General features: G+C 46.7%; 1 protein-coding gene across 1 annotated transcript in view; it reads left to right on the forward strand.

The window, feature by feature from the left end:
• The first annotated feature begins 2,654 nt into the window (after positions 1–2,654).
• pappa2 (pappalysin 2) overlaps positions 2,655–23,764 on the forward strand; it is a 75,414-nt gene continuing 54,304 nt past the window's right edge. Inside the window, exons 1-6 of the mRNA XM_066681306.1 lie at positions 2,655–3,483; positions 5,919–6,981; positions 11,456–11,604; positions 15,876–16,169; positions 18,140–18,332; positions 19,141–19,262. Of these exons, the coding sequence (XP_066537403.1) occupies positions 2,655–3,483; positions 5,919–6,981; positions 11,456–11,604; positions 15,876–16,169; positions 18,140–18,332; positions 19,141–19,262 (2,650 nt within the window). The remainder of the gene's footprint in view (positions 3,484–5,918; positions 6,982–11,455; positions 11,605–15,875; positions 16,170–18,139; positions 18,333–19,140; positions 19,263–23,764) is intronic.

Genomic DNA, 23,764 nt, shown 5'->3' on the forward strand with positions numbered 1-23,764 from the left:
TCCGTCACTCTTCTTTTCTTCTACTCGCAGAGTGCAGGTGAGTGTCTCTCTCTCTCTCTCTCTCTCTCTGTCTCTCTCTCTCTCTCTCTCTCTCTCTGTGTGTGTGTGTGTGTGTGTGTGTAAGGTAAATATAATGTTATGGGGAAACCTGATTCGGTGTCTCTTTGTGGGGACCACAGGTATTAAATGGAAAGGTGAAGACACACAGTACTTTTCAAATATCTTAGGACCTGAGAGTATTATTATTATTTTAAATAATTTATCTTCTCAGTGAGTTGGCGCTTGTATAAAATTACAAATATAATTAGAAGAATAAATCTTGTTTCCAGATGTCCTCATATGGATTTGTTACATCATCGGCACATTTGAGGGTAACATAACCAAGTGTTTATTAATCGATAAAACTAGGGACTGGATGATAACCTTAAATAATACTGGACTGACCCAAGGAGAGATGTGGAAAGGGTTAAACACATGTGTGAACACATTCACACAGACATAGTCACACTCACTGTGATAATGTCTATTTGTTTTTATATACTAATATTCATTCATTCAGACAGGCACCCGGAGGAAACCCACGCAGACACCGGGAGAACACACCACACTCCTCACAGACAGTCACCCGGAGGAAACCCACGCAGACACAGAGAGAACACACCACACTCCTCACAGACAGTCACCCGGAGGAAACCCACGCAGACACAGGGAGAACACACCACACTCCTCACAGACAGTCACCCGGAGGAAACCCACGCAGACACAGAGAGAACACACCACACTCCTCACAGACAGTCACCCGGAGGAAACCCACGCAGACACAGGGAGAACACACCACACTCCTCACAGTCAGTCACCCGGAGGAAACCCACGCAGACACAGGGAGAACACACCACACAGTACACCCTGGAGGGGGCGCCAGTCCTTATATACTAATATCATTATTATTAATTATTATTTATATTTTAAAAATATTTTCCTTAGGAACTCTGGGTAGGCTCCGGACCCACCGTGACCCTGAATTGGATAAGCGGTCTCAGACAATGAATGATGAATGATGATTTTCTTTAGGAAGTAACCCTTACTGCTCAGATAAATAGCTTTTAAATCTCATTAACTCATATGAAACTTTTGCACAGTATTGTGTGTGTGTGTGTATAATATTTTAGGGTAAGTGTTAGGTTTAAGATTATTCTAGTGTTATATATGGATAAGACTAGGGTAAGTGTTAGGGTTGGGATTATTTTAAGAGTAGAATTAGAGTTAGGTTTAGGATTAATATTATTCAAGTTAAGTCTCCAAGACATGAAAATATGTCAAAATAATGTCCCCACAATGCATGTAAACAAACTCTCTCTCCCTCTGTGTGTGTGTGTGTGTGTGTGTGTGTGTGTGTGGGTCTTCCCCCGGTGGTGGGCGGGCTCCTGGTGACGTCACGCCTCGGCACACCGATAAAACGTTAAAGCGCGTTAGTTTGATCTTGAGGGGGGACAAATACGAATAACACTAATATTAATATTAGGATAATAAACAACTGAAAAGCAGTTTTTTTTTTAAAACGGCGCACAGAGGACGCGTCGGATGGGACTGGGAATATAACACCTGGGAGGAAAAAAAAGATAAGTTTGGGATTTCTTTTTCTTTTTCTTTTTTTTTTATATTTTTTTTATTTAACAGAAAAACAAGAAAAACAAGGATTTTTTATGTTATTTCATTTTTTTCTGCTGCTGTCAGAAAGTAGGAAAACCCTGCGATGAGAGAGAGAGAGAGAGAGAGAGAGAGAGAGAGAGAGAGAGAGGAGCCACTGGAAAAAGGGATAGTTGTTTAACGCTATTATAAAAGAAAACCCAAGAGAAAATAAAAAAAAAAAAAACAATTATAGACAAGAAAGCATCGACAGGAACGCGGACGGGGCAAAGTCAAGTGTCAGGATCCCGGAGAGCCCTCACCTCAGCTTTAAAGACTTTGTAGGAGCACAGAAGGAGTTATTTCCACGGTCTCTGTCTCTCTCCGTGTGGATATATACACTAACGCTATAGCGGCCATTATCCTTGGCGGCGGTTGCTGTGGTAACGCTACGCGCGGCTGTGTTCCTGTGCTGTTGTTCCTCTCCCTGAGGGGAACCTCCGCCAAACACCTCCACTATCCCTTCTTTATTCTCCCCCAAAATGAATGAAAGATGGTGCTAGGAAGGTCTTTTTTAACTCTCATAACTTTAGCCACTGTGTAAGAGGTCGAATATAGGAGAATACATACACACAAACAGATCTATTTTTCATATTTTGAAAGTCTTGGCTAGTTGATAAGTCTACATAGGCTAACAGCATACACTGGTGATATCTGTTCTGTTGATTCTTCTTTTTATTTTATATATATTTTTTACATATTTAAAGACTTTGAAAAAAAATCTATATAACATTAAACAGTGTCTTATATTGCGGAAATAACACAATGCAATAATATTAGTTACAACGCCACACGACTGGCTTATTTATACGTGACATGTGATTTAATGATAATCAAATGCTGACAGAAATTATGTTCTCATTATTGTGCTGCTTCTCGTTAATTTCACTGCTGCTTTAAGTGTCTGAACAGGACACAAGACTGATCCATTTTGATTGATTGGGGGCAGGTGTATTGATTAGGCAAGGATGTTTCTCAGACTACTGGCCGTCCTTCTCATCCTGTTCCACACGTGGCTGCTAAACCCGGCCAAGTCTGACCATATTCAGAGATATAAACGCAGTTTGGCCCAGAGGGCAGATAGATCTCAAGCCGCTTTGGGACAGGAGCAATGCGGGTCTGTCAGCCAAAGACGACCGCCTAGATCCGCGTCTCAGCATCACCAAATTGCAACAGTGGCCGGTCGCTACAGCCGACTGTCAGACCTCCATCACAGGGTTGCCAGATCCTCCTGCTTAGGGGGCTGTAGCCCAGATGAAAGCCATGCCTTGGAACTCAGAGAAGGATCTCTTTGGGAAAGAAAGTCTGAGAAATGGACAATGGAAAGGAGGTCAGATTTAAGGACAGACAAGATGCCAGATTCCTCTGGGCATAGTTGGGATGAATTATCCGTAGATGCAAATGAGACCCTAGAAAATGATCTGACAATAAGGAGAGACAGTTGGACAGAAAAATTGGACAGGGAACACAGGGACATATTTGTCTCAGCCAGAAGGGCTCCTCGTAGCCCACGGCAAGCTAAGGATCATTCAAGCAAAGTGGCTTCCAAACAAGATGTCCACAGTCCTGAAAGGACAGAGGACAACTCAGGTGAGCGAGAGGGTCCCAACATGGAATTGTGGGGTACAGTTGTCCGAGATATTCCTCTAAAATGGATGACAGCCCTATACTTCAGCGGTAAGAAGGAACAGCTGAAGGTGAATCCAGCAGTGGCCATGGAGCTTCCTTCATCTAGGTTCACCTTGGAGCTGTGGGTCAAACCAGATGGAGGTCAGCACAACCCAGCCATCATAGCAGGTGGGTAACTGTGTCAACATTTCATGGGGCTGAATTGCTGTTTGCTGGGAACTGTGGTCCAGAAGGTTGCTTCTATCAATTTGCTTTTAAGATTTCAGGATCATAGGCACCTGTCAGTTCCTCATGCGCTCCAGCTGAACAAAGTAATTAGTGGTCATTCCTTTCATTTAATACGTGAAGAGGTAAGAAAGCAAGAAGTAAGTTCTTAATGAAGACGACGTCTGGGTATGTTTAAAGAAACATAAACACAGGTTCAATTGTAAACAGGCATTTTTTTTACTCGGTGTATGAGCTCTTGATGTTTCCTGCATTGGAACGAGTTGGTTTTCAGCCTTGTCTTTTTAAACTTCAGGTGAAAAAACAAGGACTTAAGAAGCATGTTGGAGATTGCATCTTGAAAAACCATGTGCTAATCAAGCTGATACTTTTATTCCACATGAAGTTCAGCCCATTCACTTGAATGCACTCAGCCATGAGTCACCTTGGACCTGGTTCTTTATAGAGCCATGGAGAGAATATGCTGGAGGAGAGAGAGTGAATCTAATGATGTCTTATGATGTGTAATTGACAAGGGCAGCTCTGGGTGGGAAGCTCCAGCAGTAAGTGACCACCACCTGCACTGCAGGCATACTTTTTCATTTCCCTGTGGGTCCCAGATAGCTCTGGGCTTTGATAAATGAGTTGCGTACGATCCCGACACCTTGCGCCTTGCTGACAGCTCTCTGCTGTCCAGCCCTGACCAGAACCTGCTTCTTGATTTATTTGAAGCATAGATTTTGTTTCTTTTTTTTTTCACCTATTTTGCTGCTGCCACAAATAAATAAATAAATAAATAAATAAATACATAAATAAATAAATAAATAAATAAATAAAGTGAAGTCTTGTTGAAACCTAGCCCAGGAACATAGCAGAATGTGCTGGAGTCCTCCGGGGAGCATTTATAATCAGGTAAATGTGCATTTGGTATGGTTGCTGAAGAGGTTCAATGTGGAAAAGATTATATCTGGAAGAGCTTCTGAAAGGAAACGAAAGGAGAAGGCCAGAATTCAACGGGTGTAGCCAGGCTTATATGGTTGTTGTCTGCTCAGTAGATGCCAGCGAGATTGTTTTGGAGGAGAAGACAGAATATAGCCACACACTGATAATACCAGCATCTGTTAGAGAGTTCTGAAGTGTAACACCATGATAAAATGTCGGTGTCTCCCCTCCACAACCTTTATTAAACTTGACCATCTTGTGTAGGCACTCTATTGACTGTAACTGTTTGCCGTTCTTAAGAATGATGTCGAGTGTGTGTGTGGACTCACTGTGGATTCTCGTCCTTTTCCTGCATCAGTGGTCGGTTTCTGGCCACAGAGCTGATGTTGGCTTGATGTTTTTGGGCAGCAAACTACTCTTAACCAGCAGGGACACTGACATGTCCTTGATACACTCTTGCCAGAGCTACACACACACTCTCTCTGTCCCTCTGTACTGTCTGTTTCGCTTCTGTGTTTAGCATAGTCCACCAACCAAATAACAGACAGACTCCAGTTCTTTGGTGATTGTACGTTAATATAACGACCAGTGACTGGACGTGGGCTACGTCCAAACCTTTGTGGACACATCCAACATCTGTACCTGACCTCAATAATGATTTTCTGGCCGATTGCCATCAAACCCTCATAACAACGTTTTAACATCCAGGGTAAAATCATTCCCAGAAGAGTAGAGGCTGTAACTGCAGGGAAGGGAGGCTATTAATGCCCTACGTCTACTAATGCTTTCTGTAGAAATCATGTGTTAGCAGGTGTCCACAAACGTTTGGCTATAGCATATCTATCAGAACCCTCAGTGTTCGTAGCAGAGGCTGTTTCTGAATGAACACTAATCGCTGTAGATCTAGAAGTGTGGAAAATGACACATTTTTGATGATTAGTTTAGCTTTACTGCACGTGTTTATTGTAATGTTTAAAATTTGAAATTGCGTATGCATTTATAGTCAACATGTCCCATCCAAGACAGACAGAAACATACAGACGCACACACACTCAGAAGATTACACCACCTCAGTCACACTTCTGAGTGAATGAAAAGTTTGGGCTTGTGTCTGGCCCATGCCCCTTGGGATAATTTGTTTAAAATTGCCCATCATTCTTTTTCCAGTATCCAGGGAACGAGGCGTCTGTGTGTACATGTGTGTGTGTGAGCGTGTGTGCTCGTGTGGGGAGGGTGAAGGGTTTCCCTGACCTTTCTCTGTCCTTCTCTGGGAACATCTGGCTGCCAGATGTGACTGCTCCTTTTTGAAAAGCAGCTGGGAATACCGGTGGCTTTGTTCAGTGGAAATGACTTAAACTCCTCGACTTTTGGACAATTCCAATTACGAAATCGGAGCTGCCTGATTAATTGTTGCGTATGCTAACTTGTCATGTTTTTTCCGCTCTTCTTTTCGATAGGTGTGTTCGACAACTGCTCCCATGCACACAGTGAGAGAGGGTGGTCTGTTGGCATCCAGACGGTTGAACCCACTAGGAGGAAAGATGCAAGATTTTACTTTTCCCTCCGTACCGACCGTGCCCTAAAGTCCACAACTCTGACTGGGCACCAGCACTACAAGCCCCTCCTCTGGACTCATGTGGTGGCCAGGTATGACGGCCACCTGATGTCTCTGTTTATAGATGGCTCCAAGGTTGCAGAGAGCAGGCAGCAGTCAGGGGACTTGTACAGCCAGTTTATGAAGAGTTGCCGGGTACTTCTGCTGGGAGGGAGCCGGTCAAATGAAGGCCATGGCTTTCGGGGTTATCTAGGAGGTGTTATTCTGTGGAATCATGCAAGGGCTCAAGAGGAGCTGTTTAAAAGCACAGTCAAACTCTCCGAGCACCAGCGCCCTCTCCTGGCCTTGTGGGCAGACTTTTCTGATGTGAAGCAGCAATGGATGCCCTACAAAGACCGCCACCACCCGACAATTGTGGCCTTGCCTGCCCCAGAGCAGGAGACAGTGTCCCCTTTCCTGCCGCCACCTTGCGGGGTGACTGCTTGCGACAATCCGGATGTTGTCCTGAGCTACCATCAGAATTGGCAGCTGAGGGCTGGAAAGCGACTGCGCTACCGAGTGGTGAACATTTGTGCCGATGATGGCAGCAACCCCACCGTCTCACAACAGCAGATCCAGCAGCAGCACCTAGCTTTGGAGGAAGCTTTCCAGCCCTACAACCTGTCCCTGGAGCTCAGCGTGTTCACGGTATGCAACTCCTCAATCCAGCGACGCTTCATCCTCAGCAACTGCCATGTCGCAAAAGTGGGCAACCGCCATTGCGACCGTGAGTGTGATCACCCACTAACAGGCTATGATGGAGGTGACTGCTTGCGTCTGGGGACCTGCTACAACTGGATGAGGGGCGATGGCGTCTGCAATCCTGAGTGCAATAGTATCCACTACGACTATGATGATGGCGACTGCTGTGATCCAAAGGTCACCGAGGTCACAAAGACCTGCTTTGACCCAGAGTCTCCTGAGAGGTGGGTTGGTTTTGCTAACGTTTCAGTCCGGGTCTTGAACAAACATGGGCTCAACACAGTTTGGTGATTTCACAGTGCAGACATACATGATTCAGTTGATCTTATTCGTATTTGCACAGTGCTGGCCCCTTGCCCTCCAGGAAAGGAATTGGACCTCTATTAATCTGTAATATAAAAAGAAGCTAGTCATGATATTTGTACACAAGAACCTTGCAGCTGCTTTAATGTGAATCCAATGTGGAGATTAATGTTCAGTTGTGCAAGCATAGCTCGTATAGTCTCCCCAGACGAGCATGAAATGAAATGGGATGCCCTGATGTATCTGCACAAGCCTAAGATCACCATGACAAATGTCAGTTAGTGGGATATAAAGCCATGCAGCAGTGGGATCATGTGATTGATGAATGATGGAGCTCAATCCAGTACCTTTCAGATGAGTTGCAGTGGTGTTTGTGATCTGTTTGTCCAACATCAGAACATGACTATGGTGTATGCCATCAAATCCTTACAGCAATTTTCCAGCCTCTAAGGTAAAACCTAGCGGGGAAGAGTTGAGGCTGTTACCCCAGAAAATAACTGCTTAGCACTTCTTCTTAAGGACTCTGTCACAGCACTATTCTCTGCCAAGGCGGTTTAGTCACTAACCTAATAAGCAGATGTTCAATGACCCTGTTAACATTGCTTGTATCCCAGCAGTGATAAGGACACTAATATGCGTTATCAGTTGGGAAAAGTGAAAACAGACTCAACCAGAGATTGCATCAAGCTGGTGTAAAATGAAACTGTGAACGAGACTTTACAAGCCTCCGCATGAACTTGTAAATGCCCAGGGTTTGAACGCAGCATCAGGGCTAGGAGAGCCGATGTGTCTTATTGTGAAATCGTGTTCCCGTCTTATTTTCATAACTGTCAGAACACTTTGTATTTCACAACAAGCAAAGCATATGAATGTGAAACTCTGGAACTGTTTTAAGAAGCATGCAAAACTCGGACATGGGCAGAGGCCAAAGTATACACTTAATATGGCTAAACAACAAAACCAGAAGTCTCAGCTTGGTTCGTTGTGACAGGCAGGCTATTTTGGCCCGTGTACAGCCCTTGTGATGTCTTGCCATGATGTCTCTCTCCCTACCTCTCTCTCTTTCTCTCCATGTTAGTTTTCTAAGTGTGCACACGTAGGTAAAAATGCTTAAGCTATTATATATGAGAAAACATGCTTTGCTGGGACATGATGGATTCCAAAGAGAACCTGTTCTTTGGAAATGTACTGTGGGGCTATATCTTGAGCACGAGTGTATAAAACATGCCTATAAATGTTGAAGCTATATGGCAGTGGTCACCCACCTTTTGAAATCTGCACATATGAAAGATCTACAAGCATAAATACCAGGCTTAGTCGACTTTAAAAAACAAGACTTAGCTTTATATGGCCCCATAGCCTCCAGTAACGTTTTACTTACTTCATTAACGTACAGCTGAGAGTTGGCTGTGGTGGTAATCAGTGCCTTGTACTATATCTACACGTATTAAACAGGTGTTCTGACAAACTGCACATGCTCAGACCCACAATACATATCTCCTGCTTGTACTTCAGTTGGGAGCATTTTCTGGTATACTTCTTTTAACTGATTGAAATATCCTAACTACTGTTTTTTAGGTGGATGTATTTATAAAAGTACATTGTAGTAGCACAAGGTAGCACAACGTGATAGAACACCAGGGCTTAGTGTGACTCTAGCTTGCATTGTAATTTGTAATCCACATTAAATATTTGTATAATTTCTCTCGTTTTGTCACTGAAACCATCACCGCCGCTGCCATGTTGGTTCAGACAGGGGTAGGATCAGTACAGAGCAACAGCACTATTGGTCAGGGACACAAATTTGTGTATCATATTTGTGACCACGGCATTCTATGTTCCTGATTACCTAGCTAGCGAACCACTGTGAATACAGAATGACGCAGCTATTGTAACTTAAACATGATAACTTAAGCAGCCATGATTTATTGTGATGGACTTGCATGGTCTTGGAGATCGACCTCTCAGTCGTGACCAACTGGTCGGCAAACACTGCTATATGAGATATGCATTTTTTGGATGGGTTCTTCTAGTCCAGGGGTATTCAATTAATCTTGAGGGAGGTCCAGTTGCAAACCCCCTGGGCACTAGACACTACTTGAATAATCTCCACAGAAAAATTGACCAGTAGGGTAGGAGTGGCAAGTACTGCTTCAGCTCTTAGTGTTGACCAGCAGAATATGAGCCTATGGTCTGGGTGACCAGTGCCAAGTGTGGCACCTTTTTTGTAGAGCAACTGCATGTCATGAAATGATGGCGCTCCATCCAGGACCTTTGGGAGGAGTCTGAATATTTCAAGTAGCGGAGACTTCCCAGAAGAGAAGAGGATATTACTGCAGTAAAGGTTGGACAACCCACTTTGATTTCAGAAGAAACCTTGGACTGGCGCGTGTTTGATTAGCCATATTTGTGTCATGCTAATGCTGAACCTAACCTTTCCAGGTGCTGCTTTCTGCGTTAACCTGTCACTGCTGATGTAAGACCATGCCTGTGGTGCACTCTGGGAATTGCAGTTCCAGACCCATTGCACCACTGGGACTTGTGTGTTTTGTGCAGCCAGCTGTTGCAGTTTTATGGTCTCGGGAGAGCCTGCGGTGAAGCGGCGCGCTTCTGAAGCTGCCCATCTTCTCTTGCAGAACCCCCGCTGAGATTAATGGGACCCCAATGATGTTCTTGGATGGTGGTCTGAAAAAACATTTGGAGTTTGGTCCTTGCTTGTTTTTGCACCGAGACAGTTTAAAAGATGACAACAGCAGGTCTTTAGCTCACACTTCTTTTTGAAATCGAACAGGGAGGGTGAGGGAGGGCAAGGGGTCCATGCGGCTGGTAAGTAAATAACGGCACACTTCAAGCTTCTCGAGCAGCAGATTTGATTCCCTTAATAACATTGGAACACAGGTTAAATACTCTCCATACAGAAGCAGGGACTAACATGATATGCTCTGGAGCAGCTGCACATGAGCCTATGTTCACCATGCTCAGTACCAAGTACCAACTTGTGGAGCTCCATCAAGTACATTTGGGATCAACTGGAGTGGGGTGTGTGATCCAGAACTAATCTTCCAGCGTCAGTACCTGCAGCAAAAGGTAAACAACTACTCTCCATTTCAGAAAATGGGTTGGATGAGCAGGTGTCCACCAACGTTCTGTCCTACAGCGAAGATGTGACAGTGCATAGTCCCATGGGCAGTGGTGCTGTTGACCGGTTGAACTTGTCAACACACCAAGATGTTAATAGCAGGTAAGACTGCATTTAGCCTCATCTGTGGAGTACAGGTCCTTAAAAATCACTTCCCTGACCATGTTGGAAGAGTGCATTGCTGAGAAGGATTAATGCAGGGATGACATTTTGATGGCAATTGTATGGTGTGCTTGTGGAGGTCTGCGATTTTACTGTTGTGCCGGCTGAGTTATGACCCAGGATTCTGCAGCTGGGCCGAGCGGTGCGACCTCGTGCCAATGGCTGTCACTACACAAATTTGTTGTTCAAGAAGAGGGAAAGAGCATATGGGGAACCACCAGGTGCATTTTGGCAAAGCTCGAGCATGGAACAAGAAGAAAGCATGGGCATGCTCCTCTGGACGTCTAAGCCATGAGAACTGAGCGGCCTGACAGCTCCTCAGATTGAGTTTCCAGTTATTAGCACTGATAGATGGGGTCATTTCTGCTGATTGATTAGGTATTGATTTCAGTACTCATGGTGCTCCAAGCTACACTGAGCAAGTCATTTCCAGATCTTAACCTTCTTGACCCATGGCTTGTATTGTTTTCTCTGACCACTTTATCAGCCGTTGATTTTACTACCTCCAACCACGGCAAGCCGCGGTTTCTTCCCTGCGGTTAGAGAAGAGGGCTTAGTACTGGGAGGTTGTCCGTTTGATTCCCATGACCGGCAGGAAAACTGGGGGAGGTGGGAGTGAAGGAATAGCACTGTCCTCCTCCCTTAATCCACAGCTGAGGATTTACAACTGCTCCCCGTGCTGTTTCTTAGTGACAGTATACAAATTGTGCATGCAGTAGGTCACCTTAAATTTCCAGATTTCTAATTATAAAGGAGAGTATAGAGCTGTTCCTGAGCAATTACTGTGAAACTATTAAAGTAACACAACAGAGCTATTACTGAGGCACTACAGAGATTCTAAGGAAGAACTACTGAGATTGTAAAGGGAAACTACGAAATGTTAAGGAGGCTACAGAGATATTAAAGATACACTGCAGAGGTATTAAGGAGATGCTACAAAGACATTTCGGAGACACTGCAAAGTGACATATGTTGTGCATCCCTTCCCGTTCCACCCGGGCAGTGCTGTGAACAAACATTCTATACCCAATGTACCGTTCCTATTCCTGTGCTGTGAGGGCTTCATTGGTTGTAACTGCATATCTCCTCTGCAGGGCTTACCTGAGTGTGAAGGAACTGAAGGAGCTGCTTCACCTCAGCAGCTCGGACACACTCAACGTATTCTTTGCCACCAACTCGGCTCGGGAGGAGCTGGCCGGGGCCGCCACATGGCCCTGGGCCAAGGAGGCTCTCACACATCAAGGTAGGTGGACGGCGCTTATGCATTCACGTTGATGGCACTGGGGCAGATGCTTTTATCCAGAGTTACGCACTGTGAAGTGCTGCTATAGGTGTAGGTCAGTGGACAGGCAGGAGTCTACAGAGTAGAGAGGTTGATCAAATGGGGAATGCAACCATGTTAAGATTGTCAAGGTCTTGATTTAGAGACACTGTACACCTGGATATTATATCTAATTAATTAGATTGATATTATTTATAATATACATCAATTATTTAACTGTCAGTGCTTTACTAGAGGGACAGACAGCAAAGAGAGCATACAAACATCTGGGTCAAGAATAGAATGCTCCTACCTACAACTACAACGTATATCACTGTCACTTCATCTCTTTCCCTTTCAAATGCACTGTTTTCTATTTCTCTCTCTCTCTCTCTCTCTCTCTCTCTCTCTCTCTCTCGCTCTCTCGCTCTCTCTCTCGCTCTCTCCCCTGGTTCCCAGCCCTCACGGATATAATATAAATGGGCTGTAATCCAGAGCATGAGCAGGAAACACTCTGAGCACGCATAGATTCCCCCCACAGATTGCCTTTAATCATTCTGGCCTTCCCTCTGAAAAAAAAAAGAAAAATAAGAAGAGGAAAAAGACCCCCACAACAACCAAACAAAAACAAAAGAAGGGTGCTGCCCTGTTGCCATCTCCCTTCACCTGCCAGCTGATTTTATGGTACTCCCTGTTGCTATGTTTTGGAGCTCATTAAAGCAGAATGGGATTTTCTGAGTCCAGCTCCTCCAAAGTGGAGGTTTCTCTCTCTCTCTCTCTCTCTCTCTCTCTCTCTCTCTCTCTCTCGTGGAGAAGGTCTCTTATGTAATACCACCTCCACCTCCCGTCGGTTTCGAGGTGCAGGATCAGACAGCTTTAGTTTCTCCACTCGTGGATTTTCTTAATGACAGCACTTTGGCAGCCAGTGGAAAATTAGCAGCTAGTGTTAATTAATGACCTTCTGCAGGCGCTGGATTCGGTTTGGTAACAGTTTCACAGCGGGACTCTCTCTAGACGCTGAGGCCCCATCCACACGGATCCAGATATTTTCAAAAACTGAGGTTTTTGTCTTTGTTTTCACCTCTCGTCCACATGAAAACAGTGTACTACGTCACGGACAATGGACAAAACAGAGCTTTACAAAAATACTGAGGTCACACATCGTGTTTGTTTGTCTGAAATACGAATAGAGCCTTAGCTAATGGGATGGGCGGAGTTACTAGGCCAGGAGGCCTCTGACGGGACGCCCCTGGAGGTCATGTGCACCTCTGGCCCCGTTGTTCTGAACCCTGGGGATGGCGTGCATTCCACATGTGCAGCGCTTCCTCCTCAGGAGGGGAAACGAGGAGCTGAACCCACAGACCCCATCTCTCAGCCCACTGCCAGGAGCTGTCTGAGGCACCGAGGATTGTCTTCCCTGTCTCTCTCTACACACACACACACGGCTCAGGATTCTTCACTATGACTCCACGGGTAAAACAACGTCAGACAGAAATGAGACTGAGGCATGAGACCCTTTTGTCCCGCACTGCTGAGAAATGCTGGAGCCCTTTTCCTTCAGCTGCAGATAAACAGGAGTGTTTTTTCCACAGTGATCTCCAGTGTGAGACACCACTGAGACCTCCACTCCAACTCCAGAGGAGACACATTCCTGAGAGGAAGAGTTTCTCTCAGGAAAAAAATATCTGAGCAGTAAAGTCGCTGTAGTGTCTTTTCAATATCTTTTTAGTGTCTTTTTTATATCTCTGTAGTACATTAACGATATATTATAGAGATACTGAGGAGACACTGCGGAGATATTCAGGAGACTACAGAGATATTAAGGAGATTACAGATATATTAAGGAGATATCGCTGTAGTGTCTTTTCAATATCTTTTTTAGTGTCTTTTTTATATCTCTGTAGTACATTAACGATATATTATAGAGATATTGAGGAGACACTGCAGAGATATTCAGGAGACTACAGAGATATTAAGGAGATTACAGATATATTAAGGAGATATTGCTGTAGTGTCTTTTTCAATATCTTTTTTAGTGTCTTTTTTATATCTCTGTAGTACATTAACGATATATTATAGAGATACTGAGGAGACACTGCAGAGATATTCAGGAGATTACAGATATATTAAGGAGATTACATATATATTAAGGAGATATCGCTGTAGTGTGTTTTCAATATCTTTTTTAGTGTCTTTTTTATATCTCTGTAGTACATTAACAATATATTATAGAGATACTGAGGAGACACTGCAGAGATATTCAGGAGACTACAGAGATATTAAGGAGACTTTTTCGGTTGATTTTGTTTTGAAAACAGAGACCGTTTTTGTAAATGTTCTGAAGTAGGTCTCTCAGAGATGGTCTTTGGAAACGGATGTTTTAAGGCTTCTCTCTGTGATTGGAGCAATGAAGCACAGCCACACCACTCAACGTCTCGGTCTCACACCTGAGCAGTCATAATCCGGGTTGAGGAGTGGTCGTAGTAGCTGAACACACAGCTCTTACAGAAACTTAAACGGGATCCTCTGGAGCAGGTGCGCAGGAATCTGGGGTCACCATGGCCAGAGTCAGGCGTGGGCTACAGGGCTATGAAGCCCTCCAGAATCAGGCTGTAGATCGATGGAGCTCCATCCAAACTTTGTGCATGAGATGGAGTGGTGTTTGTGATACAGAACTAATCGTCCAACATTAGAACCAGACCTCACTGATGCTTTCGGCTACTATCAGATCCTCACAACTTTCAGTGTTCCAGCATGTGATGTAACACCTTGCCAGAAGATTATAGCGGGGTGTGTGTGTGTGTGTGGGGGGGGGTGTTGTAGCGAGAGGATGTCACACAAGCAAGCGTTAGGTTTGGACCGGGGATCGCTTGGATCGTGAGGGTTTCCGTGGTGGTCCCAGACGTGAATGAGTAAGAATGTGTGTGTGTGTGTGCCTCCCCTATTCGTCCTCCTGCTCATGCCCATAATCCCCCCATGTTGTGATTTACTGTTGTGTCAGGAACCTTAAAGGAACCTGTCTGCACGGTGATCTCGTTCTGAGGAGCGCTTGGTGGACCAGGCTGTGGAGAGAGATTAGTTTCCAGTAAGATGTTGGACTTAGGTTTCGCTTTTCTGAATGCAGATAAATCACCAGACCGTTCCTAAAAGCTTTCTGTGTCCGAGATCCCGAGGATGAAGTGGAGCAAAGGGCCCAAAACGTTTAAGTGAAATCAGACCTGAGCCATGGTGCGCTGATCTTCTGGTGTAGCTGCAAATGGTGTGTGTCTGTCAGGCGTGTCTGGCCAAGCGCTGTCCCACAGACTCCGGTTCTTGAAAACATGGGGATTTCTTAAATGAGAGTGCCTCTCTTTGTCTCTCTCTCTCACACACACACACACACACACACACATCTAGGATCTGATGAACCCAGACAGCTTTCCTGTGGTTGCATTGGCTCCAGATTTGTATCAAGATTTTACAGATGTCCACTCACCCGAACCCATTCTCAATTACTCAACCTATAGCTCTTTGGCTCTCAGAGACAGAACAGTGCATATTAATGTGATGACGATGGTAGCTTCTCTTCTACACTGCTATTTTCAAGTACATTCGGGAGTCGCTTAAACCTCCACCAATGACCAGCATCCATCCTGCAGCCGATCCATGTCGTAGAGGAGACGAGAGGGGGCGAACAAGCCGGTCAAGGGAGATGATCAGGAAGACCGACATCACCACAGTGGGATCTCCTCAGGGTCAGGACCATCTCATCTAAAAGACGGCACTGTTTATTCAGTACAGTGTCCCTGTCACTGCACCCAGGCATTGGGATTCAAACAGACCACAGAGACAGCGCCCTCCTGCTGGCCCCTACAAGTAGGAGGGCTGTCCCAGAAGTTCTGACCCAGACTCGCTTAGCTAACAGTGTGTGAACACTATTATACTGAGTTTGCTATTTTAAGGTGCATCCACTGCTGATTAGTTGCCAACATCGGTACCCGTCCTCGCCAATGCTCCCACAGCTGCCATCAAATCCTCACAGCAATGTACCAGAATCTAGTGCGAATCGCTTCCAGGCTTTACAGTAGAGGCTGTTACTGTAGGAAAGGTGGAAGCAAACTCCAAATGAATACCCTTCATCATGTTGGATGACCAGTTGTCCATAAGCTTTGGCCATGTTACAGGCAAAAAGTGCCATTAAAGGGTTAATTTGAGGAAAAAAAAAAAAAAGATTAATGAGTGCACCTTTAATATCTGAATGTTATTGCTCTCAGGTGGAATGATACTGAACCCCTCTTACTTCGGCACCGTTGGACACAATAACACTATGATCCACGAGATGGGCCACATCTTTGGCCTGTACCATGTCTTCAAGGGGGTGAGTGAGAGGGAGTCGTGTGATGACCCCTGTCAGGAGACCACAGCGTCGATGGAGACGGGGGACTTCTGCGCAGACACGGCCCCCACACCAAAGTTCAAAGCCTGCAGAGACCCCGACCCCATCAACGACACCTGCGGACTGAACCATTACCACGACACTCCCTACAACAACTACATGAGCTACACTGGTAAAGCTGAAGACATGGCTGTGATTCATTCATTCATTCATTCATTCATTCATATTTGGTCACTGCTTCATCCTATTGTGGTGTGTCCACGACCTACTCTGAGTCATTGTGTGCAAGGCAGGAACACAGTCTGAAGAGGAAACACACTCACCCAGTCACTCACACACTCACACCTGTGGACAGTGTCACACACTCACACGGTCACTCACACCTGTGGACAGTTTCACACACTCACCCAGTCACTCACACTCTCACACCTGTGGAGAGTTTCACACACTCACCCAGTCACTCACACACTCACACCTGTGGACAGTTTCACACACTCACCCAGTCACTCACACACTCGCACCTGTGGAGAGTTTCATACACTCACCCAGTCACCCACACACTCGCCCAGTCACTCACACACTCACACCTGTGGGCAGTTTCACACACCCACCCAGTCACTCACACACTCACCCAGTCATTCGCACACTCACCCAGTCACTCACACACTCACACCTGTGGGCAGTTTCACACACTCACCCAGTCACTCACACACTCACCCAGTCATTCGCACACTCACCCAGTCACTCACACACTCACACCTGTGGGCAGTTTCACACACTCACCCAGTCACTCACACACTCACCCAGTCATTCGCACACTCACCCAGTCACTCACACACTCACACCTGTGGGCAGTTTCACACACCCACCCAGTCACTCACACACTCACCCAGTCACTCACACACTCACCCAGTCACCCACACACTCACCCAGTCACTCACACCTGTGGGCAGTTTCACACACTCACACAGTCACTCACACACTCACACCTGTGGACAGTTTCACACACTCACCCAGTCACTCACACACTCGCCCAGTCACTCACACACTCACACCTGTGGAGAGTTTCACACACTCACCCAGTCACCCACACACTCGCCCAGTCACTCACACACTCACACCTGTGGGCATTTTCACACACCCACCCAGTCACTCACACACTCACCCAGTCATTCGCACACTCACCCAGTCACTCACACACACTCACACCTGTGGGCAGTTTCACACACTCACCCAGTCACTCACACACTCACCCAGTCATTCGCACACTCACCCAGTCACTCACACACTCACACCTGTGGGCAGTTTCACACACTCACCCAGTCACTCACACACTCACCCAGTAATTCGCACACTCACCCAGTCACTCACACACTCACACCTGTGGGCAGTTTCACACACTCACCCAGTCACTCACACACTCACCCAGTCATTCGCACACTCACCCAGTCACTCACACACTCACACCTGTGGGCAGTTTCACACACTCACCCAGTCACTCACACACTCACCCAGTCATTCGCACACTCACCCAGTCACTCACACACTCACACCTGTGGGCAGTTTCACACACTCACCCAGTCACTCACACACTCACCCAGTCACTCACACACTCACACCTGTGGGCAGTTTCACACACTCACCCAGTCACTCACACACTCACCCAGTCACTCACACACTCACACCTGTGGACAGTTTCACACACTCACCCAGTCACTCACACACTCACCCAGTCATTCGCACACTCACCCAGTCACTCACACACTCACACCTGTGGGCAGTTTCACACACTCACCCAGTCACTCACACACTCACCCAGTCACTCACACACTCACACCTGTGGACAGTTTCACACACTCACCCAGTCACTCACACACTCACCCAGTCATTCGCACACTCACCCAGTCACTCACACACTCACACCTGTGGGCAGTTTCACACACTCACCCAGTCACTCACACACTCACCCAGTCACTCACACACTCACACCTGTGGACAGTTTCACAGTACCTTGTCGAGTGGGTGCAGATTATGGCATAATAATACCCTCTATGTACAGAGCACTAGTTTTGCTCCAAACCTCAGACAATGATGCTATGCTAAGCTAAGGCCTGTAATGCGGTTGCTCCTTGTTCTTTACAGATGATAACTGCACAGACCACTTCACGCCGCATCAAGTAGCCCGAATGCACTGCTACATTGACCTGGTTTACCAGAACTGGGTCTTGGACAGGAGGCCCACCCCTGTCCCTCTCGCTCCAATGGTGGTTGGACAGAGCCACGACTCTGTGTCAATTCACTGGCTGCATCCCATCAGCGGCCCACTAATGCAGAGGTAACCTTACATTTCTACCATTTCCATCATACACTCATTGACAGAAATTAATAATGCGCCCAGAATGAAATGTTGGAAATGCAGCATGCATTTCTGTCTCAGGGGGATATGTAAATTATAACAGGTGTGTTCCGATTAGACACTGGGTCTTGCCACAAGAGTGCCTCTAAAAAGTCACTCAGATTTGAATATGGAGACCTTGTGGTGAGCTGTGTGGAACTGTAGAGTGACACACTACCCCCTGCTTGTTTGGTGATCTGGGGAACCACTGAATACGACAGTCACTCACCCCTAGTAGTGAGATGAGGGACTCTAACAGATCAGAGATATGTGCAGGACGTCCTGCGGCCTCATGTGTTCCTCTAATGGCAGGGCTTTCAACTGGCATTCATCAGCAGGGTAATGCTCGCCCACTCAAGGGCAAGGGCTTCCAAAAGTCAGATTGTGACACTTCCTTGGCCTTGGTTGAGGATTTATGGGAGCATCCGGGACGGCAAGCTTCTGCAACCTAAGAGGATGAAGGATCTACAGTCCCAGCTGCAACATCTGTGGGCAAATGTGATGCTGTAGGGAACCGGTATCTCTCCGTGTCCTACTGTATCTCATCATGCATCCAGACTTGAGGCAGCCCAACAGGGAACTAGAGCCTTCTTCAATTGCGTAGCTTATTCCCAAATAAGTGTGTCCTATCATTTATATATATATATTTGTAATCATTTACATCTTTCATAATTACATTTACACCGATAATGTACAGCACCTGACATTAACACTATTTCTGTATGTGTGTGTGTGTGTGTGTGTGTAGGGAGGAGGGTGTGAACTGCCAGCTGTGTGACGAACACGGAGTTCTTCGTCAGTACGCCTTCGAGGCCTCCTCGCCTCACACCTGCGACTCCAGTGGCTACTGGACTCCAGAAGAAGCCGTGGGTTAGTTTCCCTAGTCTCTGCAGCGTAACACAAGCAAAGCTTTCCCAGGTCCTGTTTCGTGTCCTGCGTCTCCAGAGACCTCCAAACCTCAAGCCTCACATATGAATCGCATTGCAACTTCGCATTTGATGCTCATCACACTGTCAGAAATTTCACAAAAACATTACCGGCCCTTTGATTAATGACGATACAGAGCCCAGCCGCTGCTTTCAGGCCACTCTCCTCTGGCTGGATCCCTCTGTCTCTCTCTCTCTCTCAAGAAAGAGGAGGACGAGGAGGATCCTCCAGTGTCCTCCAGGCCAGGTGCGTGCAATTCCCAAGAAGTCTGGAAAAATATAAAGGATAAATCATTAAATAATAATTGCTGGGATGAAGCACTGCCTTGATTTTGCCATTGGGGGAAAAAAATAGAAATAGGTTCTTGGCAAGGGTTCGGGTTTTGGTAACATTGGGCCACGTCCAAAAGCGAGCTGTCATAAAAAAGCTATGCGTATCCTGCATCGCGTTTGAACTTTATTCCTCACGTAACAGATGTTCCTGATTATCCCAATCAGGATCCTCGTAGCTGCTGAGGCTGCCCACTAGCTGACATGTCGGGGATAAGACACGGCACTTTGAAACATGGAGGCAGGAGATCTGTGGAAATCCTCGGCCTGTACGCGTACGCCTCAAAATATTTACCCCCCTGCTGAAAAAAAAAAAGGAGAAACACACCACCACTAGAGAGAGAGAGAGGGAGGGGGAGAAAGAGAGAGAGAGAGAGAGAGAGAGAGAGAGAGAGAGAGAGAGAGAGACTCGACCTAAAGTCATCCATTAACACGTGGTGGAGAGTGATTTTTGGACCTGCGTCTTGTTTTGAAGAACAGATTGATGAGATATGAGACATTCATTTTGGAAGATGAAAAAAAAAGTGCAATGATAACCAAAACAAACAGTGCATCCCTGAGATATGACAAGGGAGATTTAATGCCGCTGCCCGCCGTAAATTAAACCTAATCTATTGTTTTGGCTTTATTTTTAGATGAGCGATAAAGCACCCGGTGACCAGCACATGGGAATTATTTAGTCGGCCAGTTCATCATCACGGAGAGGCTTTTAAACTGAAACGACAGCCGTGTTTGTTTAAGGTGAATTAAGGCTTGGGCTAATGCTGCAGTTAACCATAGCTGATCGCTTCAGACGGACCGGTACTGTCCAAATCAAACGCCTCAGAGACTCGTCCTTCAGGCGCTCTGTGTTTTTATATCCAGCTCCTTCATTCTGGCTACTCCTCTTAGATACAGACACACGTCCAGAAGTCTTAGACATGCCTAGCGCACGCATAGTGAGTGGATTCTGCTACTATTAGGGTGCACCCAGAGTGGACACTGATATTCACGTGTGTGTGTGATGTGTGTGATGTTTGTGATGTGTGTGTGTTTATAGTTTATAGCAGTGGGACCCTCTACTGCATGGGTATTTAATTAAAATTCAGTTCAAGGTCCAGTTAGAGAGTTTTTCCTTAAACCAAGGTCCAGAACATCGTGTCTATCTCGTGTTATTATCAGTGCCATATCCTCTACAGTGAAGTAGCTCAGTAGTTATATCAGTGGCTTTTTGTACTTAACTTTTCAAAAAAAATTCAGTAATGATTCAATATATTTCAAAAATATTTTTTTTACTTTTCCATGGAATTAGACACATTATAAATAACAATTACTCAAGTAAAATAAAAAAATAAAACAATGAGTTTGAATGACTCATAGTTACAGCACGACTTTACGACTTCACTGATTGGCTCTTTTTTCTGGAGGGCGGGACTTTACCATGACCAGCGCACTGATTGGCTCTTTTTGCTGGAGGGCGGGACTTTACCATGACCAGCGCGCTGATTGGCTCTTTTTTGCTGGAGGGCGGGACTTTACCATGACCAGCGCACTGATTGGCTCTTTTTTCTGGAGGGCGGGACTTTACCATGACCAGCGCGCTGATTGGCTCTTTTTGCTGGAGGGCAGGACTTTACCATGACCAGCGCACTGATTGGCTCTTTTTGCCGGAGGGTGGGACTTTACCATGACCAGCGCTCTGATTGGCTCTTTTTTCTGGAGGGCGGGACTTTACCATGACCAGCGCTCTGATTGGCTCTTTTTGCTGGAGGGCGGGACTTTACCATGACCCGCGCACTGATTGGCTCTTTTTTCTGGAGGGCGGGACTTTACCATGACCAGCGCTCTGATTGGCTCTTTTTGCTGGAGGGCGGGACTTTACCATGACCAGCGCACTGATTGGCTCTTTTTGCTGGAGGGCAGGACTTTACCATGACCAGCGCACTGATTGGCTCTTTTGGCTGGAGGGCGGGACTTTACTATGACCAGCGCGCTGATTGGCTCTTTTTGCTGGAGGGCGGGACTTTACCATGACCAGCGCGCTGATTGGCTCTTTTTGCTGGAGGGCGGGACTTTACCATGACCAGCGCGCTGATTGGCTCTTTTTGCTGGAGGGCAGGACTTTACCATGACCAGCGCACTGATTGGCTCTTTTTGCTGGAGGGCAGGACTTTACCATGACCAGCGCGCTGATTGGCTCTTTTTGCTGGAGGGCGGGACTTTACCATGACCAGCGCGCTGATTGGCTCTTTTTGCTGGAGGGCGGGACTTTACCATGACCAGCGCGCTATTTGGCTCTTTTTGCTGGAGGGCAGGACTTTACCATGACCAGCGCACTGATTGGCTCTTTTTGCTGGAGGGTGGGACTTTACCATGACCAGCGCGCTGATTGGCTCTTTTTGCTGGAGGGCAGGACTTTACCATGACCAGCGCACTGATTGGCTCTTTTGGCTGGAGGGCGGGACTTTACCATGACCAGTGCGCTGATTGGCTCTTTTGGCTGGAGGGCAGGACTTTACCATGACCAGTGCGCTGATTGGCTCTTTTGGCTGGAGGGCGGGACTTTACCATGACCAGTGCGCTGATTGGCTCTTTTTGCTGGAGGGTGGGACTTTACCATGATCAGCGCGCTGATTGGCTGTTTTGGCTGGAGGGTGGGACTTAATCTGTAAACAGACTCCATGTTGAACATTCATATTCCAACCTGTGATCCTTATTTATAATGTTTCTGGTTTTAACACACACTGTCTGGAAAGTGTCCGGAAGGTGTGCTTCTATCTCGTCCCTTGGGCAATGTTTACTGGCCTGTTTGCCCTGCCCTGTGTGTGTGTGTGCCATCAAATCCTCACTGCAAATGTCATCTTACGTAAAGCAAACTTCAAGTGGAGTGCTGGAACCTTCTCCGGAGTGACGGCGCTCCTTTCACTACCTTAGGGGTGAGTTGGAGTGGTGATCCAGATTGAATCGTCCAGCATCAGCACCGGACCCCTCTCATGTTTGTGTGAAGGTATAGGGCAAAGAAATCCTCACAGCAATGTTCTGACGTGTAGTAGAAGACTCCTTCCAGAGGAGTAGGAGCCGTTCCTCACGATTGGGGCCCTCGGTTTAAGGGAAGCGCCGGACGAGCAGGTGTCCACCAACAACAAGCGAGTGACGGGTTCTGGCTCTTGATCCCGCTCTGTGTGACCCAGAGGTGGTCAGTAACTTGTGTCCGGAGAGAGTCCAGGGCCGCAGCTGCAGAGAAACGGGAGGTGGTTAAAGCTGCTAAAAGAAGGGAAGGAGGACAAGCTCAAAGATCTCGCCGCGGAGTCGTTCCCGGCGGGAGCATTACGCCACATCTGATACAGCCATTAACTCCAGCCTGTGCGGAGGCCCTCTCTGTTTACCTGACCCATTGAGTTTTACGGCTCGCCTTGGCCTGCTGCGGTTTACTCAGCGCACATCCACACATGTGAGGCCACGCTGGGCGCAAAGGAGAGCGCAGAGGCTGGAGGCAGCTGTCTCCCTGTCTCACAGTCTCCCTGTCTGTTTCTATATCTGTCTCACTGTGTCTCTGACAGACAGCTGGAGAGACAGACAGACCGTTGTTAACCCAGCAACTACAAATGTGAGGCCGTGCTGGGCGCGAAGGAAAACACGTCAGCTGGAGGTGGCTGTCTGTTTGTCTCTGTCTGTCTCTCTCCAGCTAAAGAGTGAGACACAGTCTACCCTGCTGTCTGTCTGTCCCGTTTCTGCCCCACTCTCCTGATGTCTCTCTGTCTCCAGCTGCATGTCCCTGTCTTCCACAGCGGGCGGCAATCAGGAAGCAGTCGGCTGGATGTTTTTGGTCCAGCAGTGACACAGAGGGGTTTAAAAACTCCAGTAGACACTGCTGTGTCTGATCCACTCTACACCAGCACAACACACACTAACACACCACCACCACGTCAGTGTCACAGTCTGTAACTGTAGATCTACAAAAGTGCTCCCGTGTGATCAGTGGCGCTGAGAGGGGACAGTGAGAGGGGAGACAAGGCAGTGGTTTTAATGTTATGGCTGATGACCACCACTCGTAGATACAGGCGAGTCTCCAGCTTAAGTCAAAAGTTTGGGTACTCTTGGCCAGGTTGCATGTTGTGTTCATAGATGAAGTCACCA

This window comes from Hoplias malabaricus, chromosome 9 (assembly GCF_029633855.1).
Source record: "Hoplias malabaricus isolate fHopMal1 chromosome 9, fHopMal1.hap1, whole genome shotgun sequence".
NCBI classification, from domain to species: domain Eukaryota; kingdom Metazoa; phylum Chordata; class Actinopteri; order Characiformes; family Erythrinidae; genus Hoplias; species Hoplias malabaricus.